The 23,617-nt window shown below is 39.8% G+C and overlaps 5 protein-coding genes across 6 annotated transcripts in view; 3 read left to right on the forward strand and 2 right to left on the reverse strand.

Moving 5' to 3' along the window:
- LOC137872724 (protein rapunzel-like) overlaps positions 1-3,215 on the reverse strand; it is a 31,978-nt gene extending 28,763 nt beyond the window's left edge. The window contains exons 1-3 of the mRNA XM_068711119.1: positions 3,046-3,215; positions 2,063-2,232; positions 1,625-1,781 (exon numbers count right to left, since the gene is read on the reverse strand). Coding sequence (XP_068567220.1) covers positions 1,625-1,781; positions 2,063-2,164 — 259 coding nt within the window. The 5' untranslated portion in view covers positions 2,165-2,232; positions 3,046-3,215. The remainder of the gene's footprint in view (positions 1-1,624; positions 1,782-2,062; positions 2,233-3,045) is intronic.
- An 821-nt stretch (positions 3,216-4,036) lies between these two features.
- On the reverse strand, positions 4,037-6,419 carry LOC137872725 (protein rapunzel-like). The gene is made up of 2 exons (XM_068711120.1): positions 6,333-6,419; positions 4,037-5,305 (listed from the first exon to the last, which is right to left on the reverse strand). The coding sequence occupies exon 2, from the start codon at positions 5,259-5,261 to the stop codon at positions 4,575-4,577; it is 687 nt and encodes a 228-aa protein (XP_068567221.1). The 5' UTR covers positions 5,262-5,305; positions 6,333-6,419; the 3' UTR covers positions 4,037-4,574.
- Positions 6,420-9,957: 3,538 nt separating this feature from the next.
- On the forward strand, positions 9,958-13,767 carry si:dkey-266f7.9 (uncharacterized protein LOC100006223 homolog). 2 transcript variants are annotated; one of them, XM_068711123.1, is made up of 4 exons: positions 9,958-10,130; positions 10,622-10,705; positions 12,277-12,847; positions 13,190-13,767. In XM_068711123.1, exons 2-4 carry the CDS (start codon positions 10,635-10,637, stop codon positions 13,571-13,573), a joined length of 1,026 nt encoding a protein of 341 aa, XP_068567224.1. In that variant the 5' UTR covers positions 9,958-10,130; positions 10,622-10,634; the 3' UTR covers positions 13,574-13,767. The 2 variants fall into 2 exon arrangements, with proteins under 2 accessions (XP_068567224.1, XP_068567223.1); XM_068711122.1 differs by having other exon boundaries at positions 9,958-10,085.
- Positions 13,768-14,869: 1,102 nt separating this feature from the next.
- LOC137872397 (transmembrane protein 272-like) lies at positions 14,870-16,990 on the forward strand. Its single transcript, XM_068710605.1, has 5 exons — positions 14,870-14,989; positions 15,073-15,135; positions 15,224-15,274; positions 15,416-15,607; positions 16,187-16,990. Exons 2-5 carry the CDS (start codon positions 15,075-15,077, stop codon positions 16,447-16,449), a joined length of 567 nt encoding a protein of 188 aa, XP_068566706.1. The 5' UTR covers positions 14,870-14,989; positions 15,073-15,074; the 3' UTR covers positions 16,450-16,990.
- A 600-nt stretch (positions 16,991-17,590) lies between these two features.
- mrpl9 (mitochondrial ribosomal protein L9) lies at positions 17,591-23,500 on the forward strand. The gene is made up of 7 exons (XM_068711125.1): positions 17,591-17,840; positions 18,430-18,589; positions 18,687-18,811; positions 18,899-18,952; positions 22,134-22,235; positions 22,347-22,430; positions 22,876-23,500. The coding sequence occupies exons 1-7, from the start codon at positions 17,760-17,762 to the stop codon at positions 23,380-23,382; spliced, it is 1,113 nt and encodes a 370-aa protein (XP_068567226.1). The 5' UTR covers positions 17,591-17,759; the 3' UTR covers positions 23,383-23,500.
- The last annotated feature ends 117 nt before the right edge of the window (positions 23,501-23,617 follow it).

Consider the following 23,617-nt stretch of genomic DNA (forward strand, 5'->3'; position numbering starts at 1 on the left):
CCGCAGGATTACAGTCAGTGTGCTTTGGCACAGGCAGTATTACTGCCTTGTGCCACAAAGCCACACTGAATAATAAGCCCGCAGGATTACAGTCAGTGTGCTTTGGCACAGGCAGTATTACTGCCTTGTGCCACAAAGCCACACTGAATTAATGTCAAATTAATAAACGCCAATATCTATACAGTTACTGACAACAGGATAGTGGATAGTGTATCATTAGCTTTAAGCACACTGAGAAACACATTTCCCTTTTTACATTAGCTTTACTGTATATTTGATAGAAATGGATGTTTGCATTGCTCTCGTAAAAGTCAAAGAAGGCGTGATTAGTTCCCAGTGTTAACGTGAATTCACCTGGCCTGATTATTTAATAACAACTGCAGGAATTTCTATTCAGTTTTCTCTATAATCATTGACAGCTAACTAAATATTATTCAACAGGTCATGGACACATCTGTTATGTAATATTTGACTTCCCCGTAGTAATGTGAGACAACACAGGAAAACATCTGCAGACTTTCCCCCCCCCCCCCCACACACACACACACCAGATGCACTTTCCCCAACCCCAAGAGCTCAGGACCTCACACTGCCTCAGTCTGTCCTCTGAGGGATGAAATACTCTGTGGGATGCTCGTCCAAAAACATGAATATCAAGCACATTTGTCATAAAGGTGTCACTCAGACAGTAGGGGACATTTGAGGTACATCAAAATAATACAAATGCAGAAACCTTTCAAATTCACAAACTTCTTTTAGTACTAGCTGAATTTTAACCTGGGAGAGAAGAGAAACTGGAGCACACTGCTCAGCCTGCACCATCCAATTACCAAGACATACATCTGGACAACAGCTGTGTCTTCTTCAAAGTCTAACTGAAGTGCAAGTTGATCACTGTGATCTTGTTTCACACCTCTCTCACTTTATTGTTCTTTGTTCGAAAAGCAACAGACTGAGGATACCCCTGCTGGATGTGAAACTGTCCCGTTGATGTTCCAAAGATGAAAAAGCCAGTTGTGAGTGGTTTGGTGAACAACAGGATCAAGACAAACACCTTTCATTCCTCCACAGTCACAAGGCATTAACATTAACTAAACTAAAGGTGACTGTGCTTTTGCCATCAGAGCCCCACGGCTTTGGAACGAGCTGCCTGAGGAGATAAGGCTCGCACAATCCGTAATCTCTTTTAAATCACTTCTTAAAACACATTTTTACAAACTGGCTTTTATGTGACGTCGTCGCTTTTCTGTTTTATTTCTGTGTTATTTCTGTTTTATTTGTTGATTTTTGATCAATTATTTTACTATTTTTTTAATTTATTTTTTATTTCTTAGTTTATTTGTATCGTATCGACTGTCTCACTGACACAACAAAAAGCGAGGCCTCCTTTCCTTCATTTCCGAGGGGGAATTTCTTCATATGCACCACACGCTTTCCTGAAACCCCAAATGGTGTTTACAGCCGTGACTCCCAATGTTACAAGACAACTCAAACACGTGCAGCCTGTGACAACACGGGGTCACGAGTAGGCTTTTCCTTCACTTTAAAGAGTCACATGCCACTGGTTTAAATGACGTCTTATAAATATGCATGAGTGCGAATGTCACATACGTCCCACACTCACCGATGAAGCCTTGGTTGTTGGATATTGGTCTCACTGTTTCGTCAACATAATCCAATATGGATTTGGATTTGTCTCCTGCTGCTTGGATCTTTGTGGCCAGGAGGACTTTCTTTCTTTTCTTCTCCTTTCCCTCCAAAGGCACTTCAACCAGCAGGATCTGTATAAGACCCAGAGGTAACATGGAAACTGAGTTATAAATGGGTTTAGAAAAAATATATTGTTGATATATTGTTGGTTGATATGTCATTATTTAATATGTTGGTAGTTCAAGAAAGTCTGCTTGTTGACAGCTATACAGTAACTACACAAAGCAGTTTTAAACTAACAAAAACTACATTAAGCTTCTGTAATTCTCTTCCCTTTGTTTTATTCTAGATTAAATATGAATAACGTTTGCCTTAGATGTTGAGGCCACAGGCGATCTGCTGTCAGACTTACCTCATAGGCTTTGGCTCTGTACTCCTTTGAGCTCAGGCTGACTTGACTCTTTGGGCGGATGACGGCAATGAACACATCCTCGAGGGTGTCCTCGTTGCCCATACTGTTGACTCTTTCTCAGTCCCGACAAAACCTTCTGCACGTGGGCCAAATGCTGTGGAGAGGCATCCCTGAAGCAGAGGATCACAGGGGGATACATGTTTTCACAAGTGTTGAGATAAGTCACTCACGTCATGCTTATAAGACGTCGTTTACATCAAAGTATAAACCCACAATAACTTTACTTAATAACTAAATACCAGAAATGTGATGACGCTTTGGGAATGTCGTTTGACACTTTATTCAATATTTAGGCTGATTGTAATTCGATTAATTTATTCATCCTTCTTTAATAGAATTCATCAGCAACTATCTTGATAATCGATTTGATGTTTAAGACATATTTCAAGCAAACATTCTCTCATTTCAACTTCTCAAATGTAGGGATTTGCTGCTTTTCTCTGTCTTGACATTTTAACAACTAAAATATCTGTTAATTGAGACAATAATCGTTGGATTGATTAAAAACACAAACAACTGTGATACTTAACATTGTACACCTGGCACCTGTGTTGCCTCATGACTGTGGTTAAGACATCATAATATAGAGGTTTATAGAAACGTTTATCATGCATTATGAAAGTGTTGTAGTAATGCATTTCACAAGTATATGACATTCAGCTCACAACCCAACTTGTTGAGTTCAGAGGAAGGTTACGCCCCGGAAACCAAACTCTGTTGACTATAAACAGTTATTATCAAGTAACGTTATATCATATGCTATGTTTCAGACTACATCGGCCTGCTGTGTCAAACCAGTATCGACACATGTTCTAGTCCACAATAAACACGATCAACTTTTTGGACTGAATCAGCAGCTGTAGCCGGGATGCTACGTTCATCATCACCACCGCTTTTCCGCTCGTTGAGCAAATGAAATTTACCGAAAGCGACGCGACTTTTTTTTCCCCCTCAATCAGACCAAACACAGCTCTTCCGGGCTCTCGAGTAGTTTTAGCTTGTTAAATGTAACAGTCCTGCAGACAGCTCCGGATAAACTCCCGGAGTGGATATTTGTGTTGCAGTAGTCGCGGGCCTGTAAATTGGGGCAGGGCTGCAGACACAAACAGAGGAGTCGTGTTACGTTTCATGACAGCGATTACAGTCGGACAACAGAGGACTCTGGCGGCGAGGGGGACTCAGTGCGGCAGCTTTGTTGTTAAATGTTGTCATTGCAGGTTTTCAGTATCTATTAACTGAATGTACTTGCTAAATGCCCTAAAAATCAATAGCTATTTAATTATTTATTTTTATAAAGATAAAGTATATAATTGCAAAAGACATTCAATTAACGCTGCTGATATTTGTGAGAGTTTTCTCTTTTTCCTCTTTATTGACACCACTGAGTTAAATATTAAGATGCAGCTAGCAGCTGGTTAGCTTACTTCAGGACAAAGACTGAATAAAGGGGAAACATGCTAGCTTTGCAGTTACAATATCTGCCTGTTAGCATATTTAAAAAAATACTACTTAACAAGTTAAAGAAAGGGTTAAAACAACAATTCGCTTTCTTTCTGTTTTTTTACAGGGGTTATGTTGGACAACATTCTTGACTCTAAGGAGACTCCAGTACTCCCTGTCAAGGAATAGTCCGAAACATAACCCTACATTTTTCTTTTAATTTTGGTTTTGTAAAGATTTAACAAATGAGATACGAGGTTTTAATTCGTGAGGCTTAGATGTGTTGGCAGGTAGATTTTGCTACCATTGGACAGAGCCAGCCACGCTGTTCCCCTGTTTCAGAAACACTATGCTATGCTAAACTAATCTGCATTGTCCTACCCCCTATTGAATTTTCTTAAATATTGTTAGACACATACCACATCTTTCTACCACGTGTAATATTCAACATTGAAGGTAAGGAATGGAATCAAATAGTTTTGATGAATTTATTATCTGTATCATCTTGTTTCATGTAGCTCGGTTTAACATTTGGTATATTCAACAGAAGTATTAAGAGGTGTTATTTATGGAAGAGGGCGGTTTGTTTGTGTTGTATGGATACAAAGTATTCATCCATGTTGAATTCAGAGCTATAGCCTATACACAGCCTCATAACTTTTACTGCTACTGATGTTTTTTTAAAATATAGATTGTTGGTTTTAGTGTGGATGAAATGGACTTCACAAATATACAACTTTATCGACTAATAAGTGCATTTTAATTGAAGAGATTGTACAAAACTTCAGCATATATTGGCAAGTAACACAAATCAACTGAAACATACAGTGGTCTCTTTGAAACAAAAAAAACGATACACAATGTCGATACAATAACTAATATGTTGCAATCACAATAATAATGAAAGCATGGCTTTGGTTTTATTACGATATATATATTATATAACATATTTTGTCTTTTTTTCATTGGTCCACAGCTGAGAGTAGACATTGTTCTCTCTGATGGCCCGTGTTCAGGACGACTTGTCTTTGCACTGGCGGAGCACCTCCTGCATCTTCTCCTGGATGTCCGCCACCCTCTTGGCCCACTTCTCCCGCACCTCGTCCTCGTCATCCTCCGTAACAGCTGTGTAGGCCATGAGTGCGATGAGGCCCATGTGGAACAGGTGGGTGATGTGTGAACAGCGGCGCTCCATGATCTCCCGGTCGCCATCGCAGTTGTCCAGGTACACCTTCAGCAGGGGTCTTCCAAACAGCAGCTTGGTACCCATCACGCCACGGTAGTAGACATCCAGGCTCAGGTCGCTCTTGTCCCTCTCGTAAATCTTCTCAAAGGCCTTCATGTAGCGCTGGGCGTTGTCTGGATCTTTCTTCACCTGTGCCACCATGTTGTTGAAGGCAGTGTACTGGTGTTTAATGTACTCCTCGTACTTGCCATAGGTCTCGTTCACCTCGTCGATGCGGATCTGCCTCAGGCATTGGTGGTTCTTTACAGAGATGGTCTCCAGTTTGGAGTGGAGCGGCTGGAACTCCTTGTCTAGAGCGTGGCCCTCTTCTGTATCGAGGCCCTTGCGAGCCACCCCAACCAAGGAGGAGACTATGCCAAAGATGGGGTCAATGGAGGAGGCGAAGGAAGACACCTTTTCCACACAGCACAGCACCTTGACTGCAGTTTTCTTGATCTTTTCTGCATCAGCCATTATGGTGCTTTTCTTCTGCCTTCGACACAAAGTAAGTTTATAGGCTGGAGAGATGAAAACACAAAACAATATGTTTAAAGTAGATCATACATATATCTAGTATGTCTTTTAGACTGAATCTGTACATGGTGGCATCATCTTCTGACCATAATCTAAAAGCTTTACCTAAATCATTGGTCACAGAGGGTCTTTGCAATACTCTAAAAATTACGCTCATGGCTAACTCTCAGGTTACTAATGCTACAGCCCACATGTCACCAGCTGCTGCACAAAAGCCATATTGTAGAAGGTGTCCTCTTACGGTCTAATGTTACTGGCAACTGGTCACATGTGGGCTCATGTTGTCTGCAGGGATACACAGAGCTTCATCATGAGGAGGAAACTTGGGCTTAAAGTAAACAATAGTTTTATTATTGATTCATCTGTTATGAATTAGAGTTGCTTATTATGTCCAAACAACAGCATGAAAGTTATTTAGTTTAATAGCATAAAATGAGAACCAGAAAATATACATACCGGTTACATTTTTGGCATTCAGTTAAAAATTAAGCAAGTATTGTGTTTTGGGAAATAATTCTTTGACATATTGTTAATTAAAAAAAACACTTAATTTCAGCATTATAGAAATATACAACTAGTTTCTGAGACAACAGACCCAAATCTATCTGTGATGCATCTTTCTCATAGTTTTGACATTAATCATCCTTCACAATGTTGTCCTGCAGGAAAAATAACTCAGGGACCACAGTGGGTGTGTCTTCATAGTAACACAAAGACAGGAAATAAACAAATGGTTACGTGTGGTGACCTTTGTTGTTTCATCTTTATCAATTCAGATAACTTCCAGTGGCTATTTAGCACCTTGCACTTTAATAACTGGGGATGTACTTTGTTTGTTTTAGAGCCTGTTTCTCTCATTTCCTGATTTACAGTCCCACACATGCACAAGAATCAACCATCTTTTACTTTCATTTAATCCGTCAGTCCTAGCTGACTCAGCTATCACACAGAGTTTAAAACATCCTTCAGGTCATAGATTAGAAAGCAACGATATGAAAGATGTTTCCTCACCAGAGATAAAACAGTCGGAATCGCTCAGTCTACTGAAGCCGTCTGACTTTCCTTTCTACCATTTTCCTCCCGAGTCAATAAGGACATCCCTTCCTGCCAAATAAGGAAGTGAACACAAGGAAGTGACTCATGCATGCCCTGTGCTGATTGGATGAGGGGAGTTCCTCTAGATGCACTAGCTGCAACCTCCAACCACAAGCAGTGAATGACAGGGTAAGCTTTTCATTGTGTTGTTTTACTCACCAGTCCCCACACCTTCCAAATTAGAATAGGTGACCAGATACCAGCTATTATTAGACAATGTCACACTTTATAACCAGGAAGCAATCACTTTTTTAGTTCCACTAATAATGCTGTGAATACTTTATTTAAATTACATTTCAAAATTGAATTTATAAACATAGCAAAGTTAATAATATTGCATTATTTCATGTCCACACATACATTTTATAAAGTTACGTTCACAGGGCACAAGGGTGTAAAGTGTCAGTTCACCCAAATTACAAAAGATATATTTTCTCATTAATGTCAGTTGTTATCAAGACAAGCAGCTGGATTGCGTTATATTTGCCAAGGATTAGAAATACAAGCTAAATGGAGATACATTGAATTTCATTTGCAGTGCTCACCCCATTAAAGATAACATTTTAAATTGTTAAACATCAACATTTCTTTCCAGACAGTGTCACAGAAAAGGAGCAGTTTCCACAGTGTTTGTTTTTAAAATGCACCAGCACTTGTTGGCGTGTAATTGAAGCAGTCCGAACATATAAATGGAGTGGAGTGCACTTATGTAATGCTTTTCTACCTTAACTGTTCGCCTCTCATTCACCCCTTCACGTAGTCTTTGTAACTATAATAGCAATAATTGTAATCACCACAAATAAACAACAAGGATATAAGGTGCAACTAAAGGGCACAATAAACTGTAAGCGCACATTAAATATCCCTTCAGTACAGCTCGCAAAAGGTATGCAGAGAATGAGGCTGAGAGGGTTACAATGAAATTCATCAGAAGTTTCAAGAGCTGTTTTTTCTGGAGGAGGGTGTGTGTGTGTGTGTGTGTGTGTGTGTGTGTGTGTGTGTGTGTGTGTGTGTGTGTGTGTGTGTGTGTGTGTGTGTGTGTGTCCGTCCATAGTTTCGGATACAAAATACTAATCCATTTTCAATTCAGGTTTCTTCCTTTTACATAAGAGTTTATTGAAATTCTATTCAATAAAATTATTTAGTTTGAATTAAATTGTTTTTGTGTTCTTTAGTATTTATGTCCTGCTAATAAAAATAACAATAAACTCTTAATTTATACTTTGTATAAAACATAATCTGCATGTATTGGAGTGCTTTACAAAATATTTAAAGCCTTTTCTACTTGTTCTGTAGGAGCACTAAAGCCGGGTTTTAAAGATGTCTCTCCTTGGTGTCATCTGGTGGTAGTATAAAGAATTAAATTGTGGCACACAGCAATACGTGACTCCGCCTCCTCATCATCTTCCTGCACACCAAGGACCCTTAACTCAAAATATCATATTATATCAACTTGGCTAGATGCTTTAACAACAAACAATAATCAAATGAATTAATGTCAAATTAATAAACGCCAATATCTATACAGTTACTGACAACAGGATAGTGGATAGTGTATCATTAGCTTTAAGCACACTGAGAAACACATTTCCCTTTTTACATTAGCTTTACTGTATATTTGATAGAAATGGATGTTTGCATTGCTCTCGTAAAAGTCAAAGAAGGCGTGATTAGTTCCCAGTTTTAACGTGAATTCACCTGGCCTGATTATTTAATAACAACTGCAGGAATTTCTATTCAGTTTTCTCTATAATCATTGACAGCTAACTAAATATTATTCAACAGGTCATGGACACATCTGTTATGTAATATTTGACTTCCCCGTAGTGATGTGAGACAACACAGGAAAACATCTGCAGACTTTTCCCACACACACACACACACACACACACACACACACACCAGATGCACTTTCCCCAACCCCAAGAGCTCAGGACCTCACACTGCCTCAGTCTGTCCTCTGAGGGATGAAATACTCTGTGGGATGCTCGTCCAAAAACATGAATATCAAGCACATTTGTCATAAAGGTGTCACTCAGACAGTAGAGGACATTTGAGGTACATCAAAATAATACAAATGCAGAAACCTTTCAAATTCACAAACTTCTTTTAGTACTAGCTGAATTTTAACCTGGGAGAGAAGAGAAACTGGAGCACACTGCTCAGCCTGCACCATCCAATTAGCAAGAAGACATACATCTAGACAACAGCTGTGTCTTCTTCAAAGTCTAACTGAAGTGCAAGTTGATCACTGTGATCTTGTTTCACACCTCTCTCACTTTATTGTTCTTTGTTCGAAAAGCAACAGACTGAGGATGCCCCTGCTGGATGTGAAACTGTCCCGTTGATGTTCCAAAGATGAAAAAGCCAGTTGTGAGTGGTTTGGTGAACAACAGGATCAAGACAAACACCTTTCATTCCTCCACAGTCACAAGGCATTAACATTAACTAAACTAAAGGTGACTGTGCTTTTGCCATCAGAGCCCCACGGCTTTGGAACGAGCTGCCTGAGGAGATAAGGCTCGCACAATCCGTAATCTCTTTTAAATCACTTCTTAAAACACATTTTTACAAACTGGCTTTTATGTGACGTTGTCGCTTTTCTGGTTTATTTCTGTTTTATTTCTGTTATTTCTGTTTTATTTGTTGATTTTTGATCAATTATTTTACTATTTATTTTTTATTTCTTAGTTTATTTGTATCGTATCGACTGTCTCACTGAGCTTTCTGTTATTGTTATTATTACCTTGCTTTTGCTGCTTTGTCTGTCAAAGCACTTTGTAAACTCTTTTTAAACTTGTTTTAAAGGTGCTATGAATAAATTAATCTGTATGTGAACTTCAAGACTTACTTATACAAGACAATTACAAAATACAATATACTCATCCTCCTTGTTGGGTATTGGATATTCTCAGTCTTGAGTGCTTCTGTTAATTTAAGTTTTCTATTCATTAAAACTGTCACATAGCCTGTTGTATGCAAACAATATTTGTGTAGACCTTACTACTTTAAATTCTTTTCGTTCTTTCTTTTTTTACATCAAACTACACAAGTTATCTTGAAATTTGTATGATCACACATCTAATCAATGTTGAGCCTATTTTGGGGTTCTCACTAACTGATAAGAAACAGTGTGGGAAAACATTCACCTGTAGTTGATGCACATAGACAAACACTGAATGCTGTTGTAACTCAAATAATATTTTTTTCTTTATAAAATCTCTCTACTGACCAGATAACATTTTGTATTTTCAATCCTTTTAGTCTGTACACATGGAGTTGTAATATTTCAAAATAAGACTAGGTACTATGGAAATGTTATAGCAAGGCCAACATCCTCAACGTGGACTTAAAGCAACCTGTAACACCCCAACACTACATCCATTCATTCAAAGGAGTTGATTTTTACATTTCTTTGTGTATTTCCGAACCACAAAAAAATGAGGAACGTGATCAGATGAATACCGCACACGCACACAAAACCCTCTCCTCCCTCCCCTGCTCTGTAACGTAGAGCTCAGCTGCTCCTCTATGGTATTTCCCACAATAACATCACAGGTCGACACGTTGCCTCTGTCATTTTGCCTCTGACCCCCTCCACTCCTCTCTCCCCTCTCTCTTTCCCCAGGCACCCGGACCGGACGGAGGACGGGTACCTTCTGGTTTCAGGTATGAACTGGAGCGGACGAGAGCAGCACATCCACACATCAGCAGGTTTGACGCAGCGGCAGTGGACGGTTTGGTTCAGTTTTGGGATTAGGAAGGTTTAAGCCTGCCATTGAAATGGCCTGGAGGGGTGAGCTGAGGTCGTTCTCAGCTCGGACCAGAATCGGATTGTTGCCACCGTTTGTTTGTGTTTATATTGACTGACATACTTTTAATAAAGGGAAAGTGTTTTTCTTTTTTAGTAATTGGCAGGCGCATGTTAGGCTGTGAGAGAATTAGAGTTGGTAACTTTGTTGTTTTATTCTCAACAGATATTAAACAAATATTGATGTACCTAAAGTTTTAACCACAATGTGCTGCCTGTCCTTAATAAATGTAAATATGTTTGGATTATTGCTCGTGATTGTTCTGTGGACCAGTGATAATTTATTTATCTAGTTAAAATATCATCTTTTTGGCCAATTTGTTATTCACATTACATTTAACTAATTGCTGACCTCAGTTGTATTTTTCTTGCCATTGCCTCTGTTGATATTCAGAACTGATCAATCAATGATGGGCGGCAGCAGAGGAGCTCCTGTGAAAATGCAGAAGATGTTAATTGAGCTGTTGGTGCTAGTTGGGTGAGTAAAGTGAAATTTGTGTCGGTTGATAACATATTATTCTAACAAACTAAATACCAATGTATTCATTCACATACGTTTTGATGTAACTTTATTTATCCCAAAAGCAGTTTTATGCAGCAGCTACAAACAACAAATAGCCACACAGTGAATTTTCCTGATATCAGACATCATTTTCAACTCTTCACACTCTGTTTCCATCTAATCAGTTCACTCATACTAGGTGGAGTGGGTGGATTCAAAGGTCTGGACCAAGGCAAACAATGAATAGGAGAAATTAGAAAAAAACACTGTTCATTTCAAAGCCAAAACAATCAAAGGCTATGAGCTTTAAAATATATGAAATACAATATAGATACATATAAAATAAATATAAATATCCTAAAATAAAAACACACAAACTAAGCTGTACAAAAGCATACATAATTGCAATTAAATTATATTCAATTACAAATTATTATTTATTTTTATTTTACTAATGATCAAGAAATACGAAATATAATGCCATGCAACTCCTTAAACTTAGACATTTCTTAAACGTATACAAACAATAGGAACTTTGATCACCATTATTTATTTTTGCATTTAAATTTGTATTTGTCCAAACACACCAACGCCATATACGGATACTAAAATCAGACAGCAAAACAAAAAATAAAATAAAAATAATATAAAAATAAATGAAAATAACAATAACAATAAAAAACAGCATACAAAATAAATACAAATAATAATAATACAAAAATAAAATCAAGAAAATACATTCATCACTTAACTTAAAGGTAGCTACAAGAGCCCACCTTCCGGCACCCTATTCATTATCTTTCACATGTACCTCCATATACACATACATGCTCATATACCTACATATCCATATAGATTCAAATCCCATCCACAAGTACTCCACACCTCCTTTAAGATTGTGAATCTGTAATATAAGCCATTAGATTTCCCCATGCTTGGTCAGTTCTACTTGGAATGTTCTTTACCCTGGCAATCATATTTTCAAATGCAGCTGTCTTTGTCATGAGTTTGAGCCATTCTGTGAACACGGGCATATGTGGGCTCTTCCAGTTTTGCAGAATAAGCCTAGCTGGCACAATTATACCAGCTAATGACTGCTTTGGTAAAGGCCTGGTGGCACAAGCGATTTGTCTCTGAGTAAACATAATTGTGGGGATTCTGGTAAAGGCCATTTGAGCCATTTGAGAAATTTTGTAATGGATAAACTTGCTTCTTGCATCCCTTGTGCATCCGTCTCTTCTCTTTTCAGTCCAAATACTGACCCTATACTGCTCCTCAACTGTAAATAATTTCAGAAATCCCCCTTCTAATTTAAATACAATTCTTCTTTAAGGTCCTCAAATGATCTAAATGAGCCATCTCCATAGAGATCTTTGACAACATGTATTCCCTTTTTTATCACCATTATTGACAGCTATAGTCTCAAAGGGCTTTAAAACACCCTCATCATGAACAATGAGACTCCCAACCTTCAACATTCTCTGAGAAGAAGACAAATGTATTTACTACAAAGTCTGTTCTTCTGGCAAATCTCTGTTATTTTTTAGCATCGTTGGTTGGAGTCACGCTGCCATTCAGAGACCTGACTATGATGACACACCCAACCCGGAGTTCCTCAACCCTTCCTGGATGGCAAGCATCCCCGATGATCAGCCGCTGTCTGAGGTCACTATGCCGGGGACCCACAACACCATGGCTCTGTACGGTGGCATTTACGCCGAGTGCCAGACCTGGAGCTTAGCCTTCCAGCTCCGAGCCGGCATCCGTTTCCTAGACGTCCGCGTCCGCCACGTCAAGGGGAACCTCACCATCCATCACGGGGTGTCTTATCAGTGGGCGCACTTCGGCCACGTGCTGGAGGGTGTGGCCGACTTCCTCGGAGAGTATCCCAGTGAGACGGTGCTGATGCGCGTGAAGGAGGAGTACAGTGAGACGTACGACATCTACGGTGCTGTGGTTGACTACATCCAACGCCACGCCAACTGGGACCTGCTGTGGCACAGCCGGCTCGTGCCGACCATGGGAGAGGCCCGAGGGAAGATCATCGTTCTGCAAGACTTTTCCGGGCCAGACCTGGGGATGCGCTATGGTTCCTTGGACATAGCAGATGACTGGCGTGTATGAAAACATACTATTCAAACATTTTTGTTAAGTTTTCACAAAGGTTTCACACACATCAAAACCAACTCTATCCCACAACAAAAAGAGAAAAGAAAAAAAAATTAAGCAGAGACTGTTGCTAGAACTACAGCCTAGAGTAGTATGCTTTAACTATTCTAGTTTGAGGTGAACCAGTTCATCCTCCAGCCTGCATGTATAAACTGAGGGGAATCAGTTGTCGAGCAACTGAACAACAGAACAACAGCTCAGTTAGCGAATACGGCAGTCAAAGGGTTAGGATCGAAAACTGCATAAAAATGTACAAAGAATCTAAATGATTGTTTTTGCTGTTCCCTGCAGGTACCCACACTTATTCAAGTGAAGGAGAAATGGCAGAGCGTCTATAAGCACCTGGAGGCTGCACCTTCAGGCAATCAGGCTCAGATCTTTCTCACCTTCAGCAGTGGAGCTGGTTTGTTTGCGTACCCCAGAGCCGTCGCTCAGCGCGTCAATCCACAACTGTACGACTACCTGAGGGCCAAGACAGACCTGAACCAGCGCCTTGGAATTATATGTATGGACTTCCCTGCTTCTCCAATTATTCAAATGATCATTGACTTCCAACTGAAAGAGGCTGAAAAGAGCAGAAAGTCCATTAACACAGTATTTGGCAAGGCAAGTTTGAAATATATAATTTCTTCACTGAAAAAGAAGTTGATCAAATATGTTAATGTTAATGTCTGAGCCAAAGTCAAGCACGAGGGAAGAGTAGACTGGTCAATGCAATCAATGAGGCATCAATATGGACACCAATTGCTGCAGTTATAGCTGTAACTTTACTACTTTACTGTAACGGACGTGATCTACGTAAATTGTACATTTTCATTGTGTCATTCACCGAAAATACTGGGAACTAAATAAATGTTGCATTAAAAATATATCAGAAATGGCAGCGTGACATTTTTTTTTTGAGGACCGATGTAAGCCGTCGTGTTTCATTGTCACAGGGTGGCCGTGCTGCTGCAGAGGCATATTGCATCAGTTTGCGTTAACATCCTGTTCTGGGTTGTGGGTTTGTCAATCTTTGCATCACAAACCCACTTCAACTGTCACACAACTTAAACCACATTCTTACTGAAGCAGATCGCTAATTTCACCTTGGATTTATTGACTTTGCATGGTTTACTGTTACCTTTTAAAAACTTCAAAATAATTTTACTCAGTATTTTAAACGGCCCACTCCGCAAGTTTTATACATTGAAAGGGAACTTTACAGATTTCACACATCAGTGTCTGTCTGTTTACAGGTTTTGGGGAGTGCTACTGCATATGTGAAAACAGTTGTATAAAGCTTTTTATGGCTCCAGAGGGAGCTTTGATAAATTGTCTGAAGAGATTTTACTTGAGACTGGAGACAAGCTAGTGAGAAAACAAATAGCAAATGGGCCATCAGTTACCACACCTCTTAAAAACTCTTAATTGAGATTTTTTTCTAAAGATTTGATCAATAATTCTTCATCTCTGCATTTGGCTTTCACTTGTGAGTTCCTAGCTAACCATTCTGTCAACCACTGTGAAAAACATTTTTTAGGAATCATTTGAGTGTATACTTTCAAAATAAGAAGAACATGTAATATGTATTTTAACCAACCCAAAGCATGTGCACTCAGGTTTTACTGCACAAAATGTGTGATGCAAGTGCACCCTGTGTATTTACTACCACACTGTTGAGAACTGATAATACATATTTTTCTCTGTGCAACTGCAAGTTCACCACTGCGTCTTTTCTGCGTTGGATTGGGTTAATTGAGCCCTTAACCATGCAATCCCATTAAGATTTACTGACCGATGAATTTCAAAATAGAAAATAGAAATAGGACACCATGTGAGTGGTTTGTGGCTTCAGACACACATTGCATGCAGATGTTTTTTTTTTATATCAGATATAATTTTTTATATCTTCTTCCTAGTTAAACACGAGAGTGTTGCAAAACAGTTGCTGAAATGCTTTGACTTGCACAACATGTCTTAACTTCCTGCCAAAAAAAGATGTGAACAAAGTCGACACTTTGTTAAGAAGTGTCTACTGCCGCCGCTAATTTAGAGAAGAGAAGAAGAAGAAAAAAAGGTTTTAAAGTGTCTCCATTCAGAGCTGGACAGGTACAGTGTAACACTGCTGCTGCAGCTCCTCTTCCTGTTGGTGTTTGTTTATAACTGTGACAAGACTCTTTCTTTCTTTACAGATATGAACCCGTCTCCAGATGTCGAAGTCAGGCCTCAAAGTGCCGTGCTAATTTCATCACTTGGTTAGAAGTCTTTCTTTTCTCCGTCACATTTATGTCTCCCTTATTTTATGTTTTACATACAATCCCTGACCCTCTTCCTCTCTCACAGTTGTGCTGAATTTTATTTGGTGGATGGTTATGATTGCGACCATTGGTTTGGGTGGGTCTACTTCTGTTTGATCACTGTAATAGTTTTGTGTATTATTTTTGTGATTTTTGACCACAAGCAGTATTATCTTTCATGAATCTTTTTCGTATGTTAATTTTAACATATTTCTGGTTCTGCACACCTGCTTCATAGGGGCTACACATCTGGGCCGTTGCCCAGTGCAGCCCAACATCCCCATTTACCTGATAGTGCTGGGAACAGTCAACCTCCTATCTCTGTCTCTGACCTACTCCCGGACCAGCTGGGGGAACGGCATGGCCTCCATCATGTGCTCGTCCTGCACGGCCGTCCTGCACCTCTTCACTTTTGGCTGGTTCATTGCAGGTGGGAGAAAATGTAGCAGAAATGTTATGTTTAGATATATTTCTCCAAACTCTACATTAAGGCAGTGGTGTGAAGTAACTTAGTATATTTACTGAAGTGCTGTACATAAGAACAAATTTGAGTTTCCATTTCATGCTACTTTATTCTTCTACGTTCTACTCCAGTATTGTTCAAAAACATTTACAACTCTCGGTTTAAAGCCCTGGAAAACCTGATTTTAGATGTAAAGACAAGTTTTCAGGGACTTGAAAATTAGACGCAAAACAGAGTTTTTGAGTGTTTAACTGTTAATGAAGTCTGTTTGGGTGTGACTTGATTTGACAGTTGATTGACATTGACCAAACATCACACCAATTGCCATAAATTTCTGATTCTCAATTGGTGAACGGGAGTATGAGACATCATCTTTTTTTTTTCTTTCTCGCACCTACTAAAAACCATTACTACAACCGTTTGTGTTCATATTAGATCCAGTCACTTGTAGTAAAAAGCTGATTGAGAAAATATGTTTTCAGAGCCTTTAAGGTCAGTTTAGTGTGTAGTTTTGAATCAAAATTGAATTGAAACATTCTCCCATAGGCACTACCTGGGTTTATCCTGTTTACCCTCCCGACTACACACCCGGAGCATTTCGATACTGCCACAAGACAACCTACCAGTTTGCCTTCGCTGTCACCACCCTGGTGTGGGTCGCTACAACTTTCATGTTCGTCTGCAGTTGTTGCTTCGCTCTGCTGACCTGCTGTAAGAATTTAATTTCAGGGAACAGATTGATACCCAACCGCTATACTTTCTATGGCGCCACAAGTGATTCTCATGAACCCGCTGGTGGTGATGTGTGATAAAAAATGTTGTTTATGTTTTCAAATGTCTAAAGAATTGATTAGCTCTGCAATTTTCCTGCAAACGCTTGAAGAAAGCTGCCTTACTTCACTTGAGACTTAAGTAACATTTGTGCAACATTTCAAGTGTTGTTTTTATCGCACACAAGGAGTCCAGCTTAATTCAACATTAGTCATTATCAACCTGGTGTGTAGTTAAATTTAGGAACAGCACTGTCTCATCACATGCTTCCTGTTGACACCAACAGGAAGCAGTTAACATTTGAGCCGATAAAAGAGGAGTTGTTAGATAATGTAATGGCAGCTAATATTGATTCAACATTTAGATAGAGAATAAATTGTTATTGGTACAGTGTTTTTATATTCTCCTCATATGTGTGTGTGTGTGTGTGTGTGTGTGTGTGTGTGTGTGTGTGTTAGTTTTTGTTTTGTTTTCTGCAGTGGAATAACTTGCCTTGATTGTCCCACTTAAGGTTGTATTACTACAAGTGAACATACTGTGCAGTATGTTCAATAAACGTTTCATATGTTGTTTGCATGATTTAACTGTGTGAAAAATTATATTCCACACAACTGATGTTTTTAATGAATCCTGGGTACTATTGAGAAACCAAGGATTGTTTGGTTGTCTTTAGATCAAATTTTAAAATGTGTTGCTCTTGAAACTTGGGAAACTTTAACTACACCCAACAGTGATGTCACTGTGTACTGAGACATTGTGGAGTACACTTCTACATCACTACATCGAAGGTGAGACGATAAACCACTGAACTTCAGCCAAAACAAGACTTTTATCTGAATTGAATGTTTACTGTAGCCTATGCAATGATACATTTGCATCTTTAACGTTTTGTCTAATTCTGCTTGGGAATCCAAAAAGTATTGCTGCAGCATTAAATGGTACATAATAAATAGATCAAAATAAACGATCAAAGAGATCAAAGAGACATTTTCCTAATGAAACTTATGAAACACAAAACAACAAAAATATGATATTTTAAAAGATTGAAACGCCAGAATATTCTGATGTAGTCACTTTTTACATCCAGATTTTGAGATTTTCTAAGGCGATGACTTTTAATTCAGGCTTCTGCCGGGACTACTATTTCAGCCGATGTGGTCCTTTTACGTCACACAACCGGACACCACACTCGCTATCGTTAGCATTCGTTAGCTAACATGCATGCTGCGGTGATCTGACTGAGGGATAACTCTATGGTGCAGGAGCCTAAGCTCAGACTGCATTGAGCTTCTCACTGATTTATTTGAGGTGATTTATTGAAGGCGGAGCATCTCAGTGTCAGGTGAACATGTGGAGCTCAGGCCGCCGTGTCCTTCACGATCTGCTCAGCCAGCCGGCTGTCAGGAGCTTCTCTCTGACTGCTACTCAGGTCAGTGTCTCTGCACGCTTTAAACAACATGATTCATAATCTGCTGTTCGTTTGAAAACGTTTAACTCAGGGCCGTTATGACTCGTATCGTTACGTTACTAAACAGCGTCCAATCATTTGTCGGTAACATTGTGCTAGTCCTGCTGGTAGGGCAATGGAGTCTAATGTTATTAGGTCTGCACCTAAAAGTTGTTTGCATGATCAATTCAAATGATGTTTGATTTCATCTTTGTACCTATAAAACGTCATCTAGTAGTAAACAAGATTCATCGTACGTTCCCAGAGCTTTAGTCTGTAATTTACTTGTTTTGTCAGACCAACAGTCCAAAACTTAAAGATATTCAATTAAAAATGACATAAAACGGAGACCAGCAGCCGTTTATAGCATTTCAGTTACCAAAGAACATTTGGTCAGTTCAGTTGGTGGTGAGTATAACTGGGGAAGTACAAATAACTGGGTCCACCTTCATTACCGTCCTCACTACAGTGTTCTGCTGGAGAGCCATAAGAACACAAATCCACGCAATTAACATAAACGTTGGAAGACGTGACAGCAGACTTTAAAAGTGTGTGGTTCATGTTTCTTCAGAACACGGTTGTGGTGGAGCGCTGGTGGCAGGTGCCCTTATCTAAAGTAGACAGCCCGCCGAGGCTTCACCCTCGAAGACACCGGATCTACAAGTTGGTTGAAGACACCAAGCTTGCTCCCAAGGAGAAGATGGAGCTCATCCTGACTCAGACGGTACCCAGTGAGTATCTACAAATACAATATGCTCTCACAGTCGTTTGCTTAAAACCAATGAAACTCTTCACATTATTAAACTAACTTTGGTTTTGTTCTTACAGAGCTTGGCGGGCGAGGAGACACTGTGTTTGTGAAAAAGTCCGTCGGAAGAAATAAGCTGCTGCCCCAAAGCCTCGCAGTGTATCCATCGCCGGAGAACAAACAGATGTTTGCCGAGGAGTTAAGAGTGTGTACTTCATTTTTAATACTGTCCTTTATTCCCCCACATATTAGATAGCAATGTTTAGATATTAATGATTCATTTTACCATCAGCTTCTGCGTGAGGGGAAGCCAGAGGAAAGAATCCAAACACGCACCGGACAGTTGGTGAGTTATCTAAAAGCATTTCATTGTTTCCAGAATGTCTTCACCACTCAGGTTCTCTATGCTGGTCACAGTATTTAGGACAGGGGTCGGTAATTGGCGGACCGCGGTCCGGATCCGGACCCAGACGCTGTCCTATCCGGACCCAGACATATAATTGAGAATCATACATTTTGGCGGGCGCTAATGTTTTAACCTGCGCATCTTTTTTGGCCTTTACGGCACTCATTCAGCAGTTCAGGAAACACACTGACCAATTGCATGCCTTCATTTAATCTCACGTGACGCTACTCAGCCAATCGAATGTTTATTCCAAAATGCATCGTGAGTCGAATGAAATTACGCAGACAGGCGAGAGACGGACACCATTGAGAGAGGCGGAGAGCATTGAGAGAGACGGAGAGCAGTGAGAGAGACGGAGAGCAGTGAGAGAGACGGAGAGCAGTGAGAGAGACGGAGAGCAGTGAGAGAGACGGAGAACAGTGACAGAGGCGGAGAGCAGTGAGAGAGACGGAGAACAGTGAGAGAGAGAGCAGTGGGAGAAGTAAGTCGGAGAAGCAAGTTAACATGGCGTGTTCTAAAAAGAGAAAAGTTGACCTCGAAAACCGAGCTTTTAATTAAGAATGGACGAACTTGTATTTGTTCATTCTTCCTGCTGGTGCTACAAAACCACTCTGTCTCATATGTTCAGAGACCGTGGCCATTAAGCGCCAATGTGAAACGCCACTATGAGACCAAACACAAATCTTTCGACCGAGGCAGCTTTTTCCACTATGAACATTATTAAAAACAAATACCGTTCCAGGATATCCAATGAGCACCTTCATTTGTGCATGAGACTAGCCCTGACACCATTCCAGCCCAGATTTAAAATCCTGGCAGGACAAGCTACAACTCACTTCTCTCACTAAACAAGAAAAAGAGATGGAGTGGGATGTAAGAGGGAAAGAAAGAGAAAAGGAGGTGTTAAAGCTGTTCAATTGTTAAGAGATTGTTTATAAAGTTGACAGATCATTGATGTTAACAAAAAGAGAAGAAAAAAAGTTAACTCCAGCCACACTCTTTAATTTTCATTCATTTTTCCAAAATCAAGCACTTTTTTTTAATAAGATGTAAGTTTTTCAAAAGTTATTTTGTGTATTTTATTTTTAGATGGAGCCTTTATTTTACTTGAAATGAGAGAAGAACATTTATTTATTTCTATGTATTATTTATAATCCATCCAGTTCAATTTGAAAACAATAATTGTTAAAATATAATTGATGTGTGTGATGTCTGTTTAAATTTGACAGTTGTTGACTACACAGAGACGTTGTTACTACTACTAGGCTACTATATGGCACTAAATGGCGCAAGTTAGATATTATAATGTTCCGGACCTTTGCACGAGGAGATTTTCTCAATCTGGACCTTTTGGAATTTTAATTGAATACCCCTGATTTAAGAGATGAAAGGCACAGAACAGACTAACCACTGTCAAAACAAAGTTTCCTGAGATATCTATCTATCTACACACAGTTGTGGTCAAAAGTTTACATACACTTGTAAAGAACATAATGTCATGGCTCTCTTGAGTTTCCAGTTATTTCTACAACTCTGATTTTTCTCTGATAGAGTGATTGGAACAGATACTTCTTTGTCACAAAAAACATTCATGAAGTTTGGTTCTTTCATGACTTTATTATGGGTTAACAGAAAAAGTGATCAAATCTGCTGGGTCAAAAATATACATACAGCAGTGCTAATATTTGGTTACATGTCCCTTGGCCATTTTCACTTCAATTAGGCGCTTTTGGTAGCCATCCACAAGCTTCTGGCAAGCTTCTCGTTGAATCTTTGACCACTCCTCTTGACAGAATTGGTGCAGTTCAGTTAAATTTGATGGCTTTCTGACATGGACTTGTTTCTTCAGCATTGTCCACATGTTCTCAATGGGATTTAAATCAGGACTTTGGGAAGGCCATTCTAAAACCCTAATTCTAGCCTGATTTAGCCATTCCATTACCACTTTTGATGTGTGTTTGGGGTCATTGCCCTGTTGGAACACCCAACTGCGTCCAAGACCCAACCTTCGGGCTGATGATTTTAGGTTATCTTGAAGAATTTGAAGGTAATCCTCCTTCTTCATTATCCCCATTTACCCTCTGTAAAGCACCAGTTCCATTGGCAGCAAAACAGCCCCACAGCATAATACTACCACCACCGTGCTTGACGGAAGGCATGGTGTTCTTGGGGTTAAAGGCCTCACCTTTTCTCCTCCAAACATATTGCTGGGCATTGTGGCCAAACAGCTCGATTTTTGTTTCGTCTGACCACAGAACTTTCCTCCAGAAGGTCTTATCTTTGTCCATGTGATCAGCAGCAAACTTCAGTCGAGCCTTAAGGTGCCGCTTTTGGAGCAAGGGCTTCCTTCTTGCACGGCAGCCTCTCAGTCCATGGAGATGCAAAACACGCTTGACTGTGGACACTGACACCTGTGTTCCAGCAGCTTCTAATTCTTGGCAGATCTGCTTTTTGGTGGTTCTCGGTTGACTCTTCACCCTCCTGACCAATTTTCTCTCAGCAGCAGGTGATAGCTTGCGTTTTCTTCCTGATCGTGGCAGTGACAAAACAGTGCCATGCACTTTATACTTACAAACAATTGTTTGCACTGTTGCTCTTGGGAACTGCAGCTGCTTTGAAATGGCTCCAAGTGACTTTCCTGACTTGTTCAAGTCAATGATTCGCTTTTTCAGATCCATGCTGAGCTCCTTTGACTTTCCCATTGTAGCGTTTGTGGGCGTTTGTATCCAATGAGCCCTATTTAAATGGCCTCAGAGAAGTCACCAGCTGTAGTCACTCATAATCACTCACAAGAAGTTAAGAGGCCATGCTATGAAGCTCATTTCATTGACACAACTTTCTAAGTCACCAAAATTGCTAATTCATGTTGCTGTATGTATATTTTTGACCCAGCAGATTTTGTCACTTTTTCTGTTAACCCATAATAAAGTCATGAAAGAACCAAACTTCATGAATGTTTTTTGTGACAAAGAAGTATCTGTTCCAATCACTCTATCAGAGAAAAATCAGAGTTGTAGAAATAACTGGAAACTCAAGAGAGCCATGACATTATGTTCTTTACAAGTGTATGTAAACTTTTGACCACAACTGTATATATATTTATTTTTTTTTGTCTCTACAGACAGTGGAGCTCCTGAAACGCTCCAAGTTGAAGATAAACAAGATGCCCTCTGATGAATTCCAGCTCAATAAGGAGGTCGTCTGCAGACAGTTTCAGAAGAAGGTATGTCTTCTCATCCTCGTTTTGTCCTGTTTGACATTATGTAAGTGCTTCTGCTGAACATACAAGTCATTTTTTATTTTATTTTTTTACCTAAATAAACCTTTTCCTCAGCTTGGAGTTGTGATGCCACCTCATGCATTGAGTCTCCCCTTTGAGTCAGTCAAGGACTTGGGCAACTACTGGTGTGAAGTTACGGTAAGAAATGTTCTTTTTCAGTGCATCGCATACATGATTTCATTATCAAACGATTGATTTAAGTGCAGCTCAGCGCTTTAAACAACATGATTCATAATCTGCTGTTTGTTTGAAAACGTTAAACTCAGGGCCGTTATGACTCGTATCGTTACGTTACTAAACAACGTCCAATCATTTGTCGGTAACGTTCAGTGTTTGTTGTTTGAAAACATTGTGCTAGTCCTGCTGGTGGGGCAATGGAGTCCAATGTTATTAGGTCAAAACAACATTTTCTGTAGAGAATTACCTTGACTCTTAACTTTTTGTAAATATTTCTCCACAATGAGCTTGTCTTCATGTCTCCCTGAACCACAAACAATTCAAAACCTGACTGAACAGAAGCAGGCTAAGGCAGTTATTCTACTACAGACTAGACTGCTTATTCTTCACATTTTTTCTCCTCCAGGTTAATGGAATGGACATAGTTCGCGTCCCCATTTCACTGGTGCCGTATGAGGACCCGTCTGCTAGTTACCAGCGACAGTTGAAAACACAAATGCTGCAGGCGGCTGCAGATATCTCGGAACCTGCTGAGAATGCAGTTGCTGCTGTGAATGCTGAAGCTGAGGAGGAGGGAGCTGCTGTGAATGCAGTTGCTGCTGTGAATGCAGTTGCTGCTGTGAATGCTGAAGCTGAGGAGGAGGGAGCTGCTGTGAAAGCTGAAGCTGTGGAGGAGGGAGCTGCTGTGAATGCAGTTGCTGCAGTTGAAGCTGAGGAGGAAGCTGCTGTGAAAGCTGAAGCTGAGGAGGAGGGAGCTGCTGTGAAAGCTGTTTCTGATGCTGCAGTGGAAGCTGAAGCAGGTAAAGACTCTGTGAGTCAAGTCAGTGGAGCTGCAGAAGAGGAAACGGCGGCGAGTACACAAACGAGTCAAGACACAACAGCACCACCGAGTGACGGCTCGAAAAAAGATTAAAAGGACTCCAAATGAAGATGTGCATAGAACTACAATGGAGATTGTTTACTTATAATACACATTATACATAAATCAAAACAGTTGTCTGCTTCATTATTAATGGCATTCGTTAAATATAAGTGAACTACTTTTATATTACACATGAACCCTAAATGACAGTTTAAACTGATCTTTTGTAATCTTGCCGTATAATACCTGCATCATCGCGATACCAAAACCACCCGGTTACATTCAG

Source organism: Cebidichthys violaceus, unplaced genomic scaffold (assembly GCF_023349555.1).
Source record: "Cebidichthys violaceus isolate CVI_PGR_0920_01 unplaced genomic scaffold, fCebVio1.0.p SCAF_16, whole genome shotgun sequence".
NCBI lineage: Eukaryota > Metazoa > Chordata > Actinopteri > Perciformes > Stichaeidae > Cebidichthys > Cebidichthys violaceus.

What these genes read in the sequence shown, in the direction of transcription:
- mrpl9 (XM_068711125.1), top strand. Translation starts at nt 17,760, where the DNA reads ATGTGGAGCTCAGGCCGCCGTGTCCTTCACGATCTGCTCAGCCAGCCG. An exon ending in TCTCTCTGACTGCTACTCAG is followed by an intron (nt 17,841 to 18,429) that starts GTCAGTGTCTCT and finishes ATGTTTCTTCAG; the next exon opens with AACACGGTTGTGGTGGAGCG. An exon ending in GCAGACAGTTTCAGAAGAAG is followed by an intron (nt 22,236 to 22,346) that starts GTATGTCTTCTC and finishes CCTTTTCCTCAG; the next exon opens with CTTGGAGTTGTGATGCCACC.
- si:dkey-266f7.9 (XM_068711123.1), top strand. Translation starts at nt 10,635, where the DNA reads ATGATGGGCGGCAGCAGAGGAGCTCCTGTGAAAATGCAGAAGATGTTA. An exon ending in GAGCTGTTGGTGCTAGTTGG is followed by an intron (nt 10,706 to 12,276) that starts GTGAGTAAAGTG and finishes GTTATTTTTTAG; the next exon opens with CATCGTTGGTTGGAGTCACG. An exon ending in ACATAGCAGATGACTGGCGT is followed by an intron (nt 12,848 to 13,189) that starts GTATGAAAACAT and finishes TGTTCCCTGCAG; the next exon opens with GTACCCACACTTATTCAAGT.
- LOC137872725 (XM_068711120.1), bottom strand. Translation starts at nt 5,261, where the DNA reads ATGGCTGATGCAGAAAAGATCAAGAAAACTGCAGTCAAGGTGCTGTGC.
- LOC137872397 (XM_068710605.1), top strand. Translation starts at nt 15,075, where the DNA reads ATGAACCCGTCTCCAGATGTCGAAGTCAGGCCTCAAAGTGCCGTGCTA. An exon ending in CGTGCTAATTTCATCACTTG is followed by an intron (nt 15,136 to 15,223) that starts GTTAGAAGTCTT and finishes CCTCTCTCACAG; the next exon opens with TTGTGCTGAATTTTATTTGG. An exon ending in GATTGCGACCATTGGTTTGG is followed by an intron (nt 15,275 to 15,415) that starts GTGGGTCTACTT and finishes CCTGCTTCATAG; the next exon opens with GGGCTACACATCTGGGCCGT.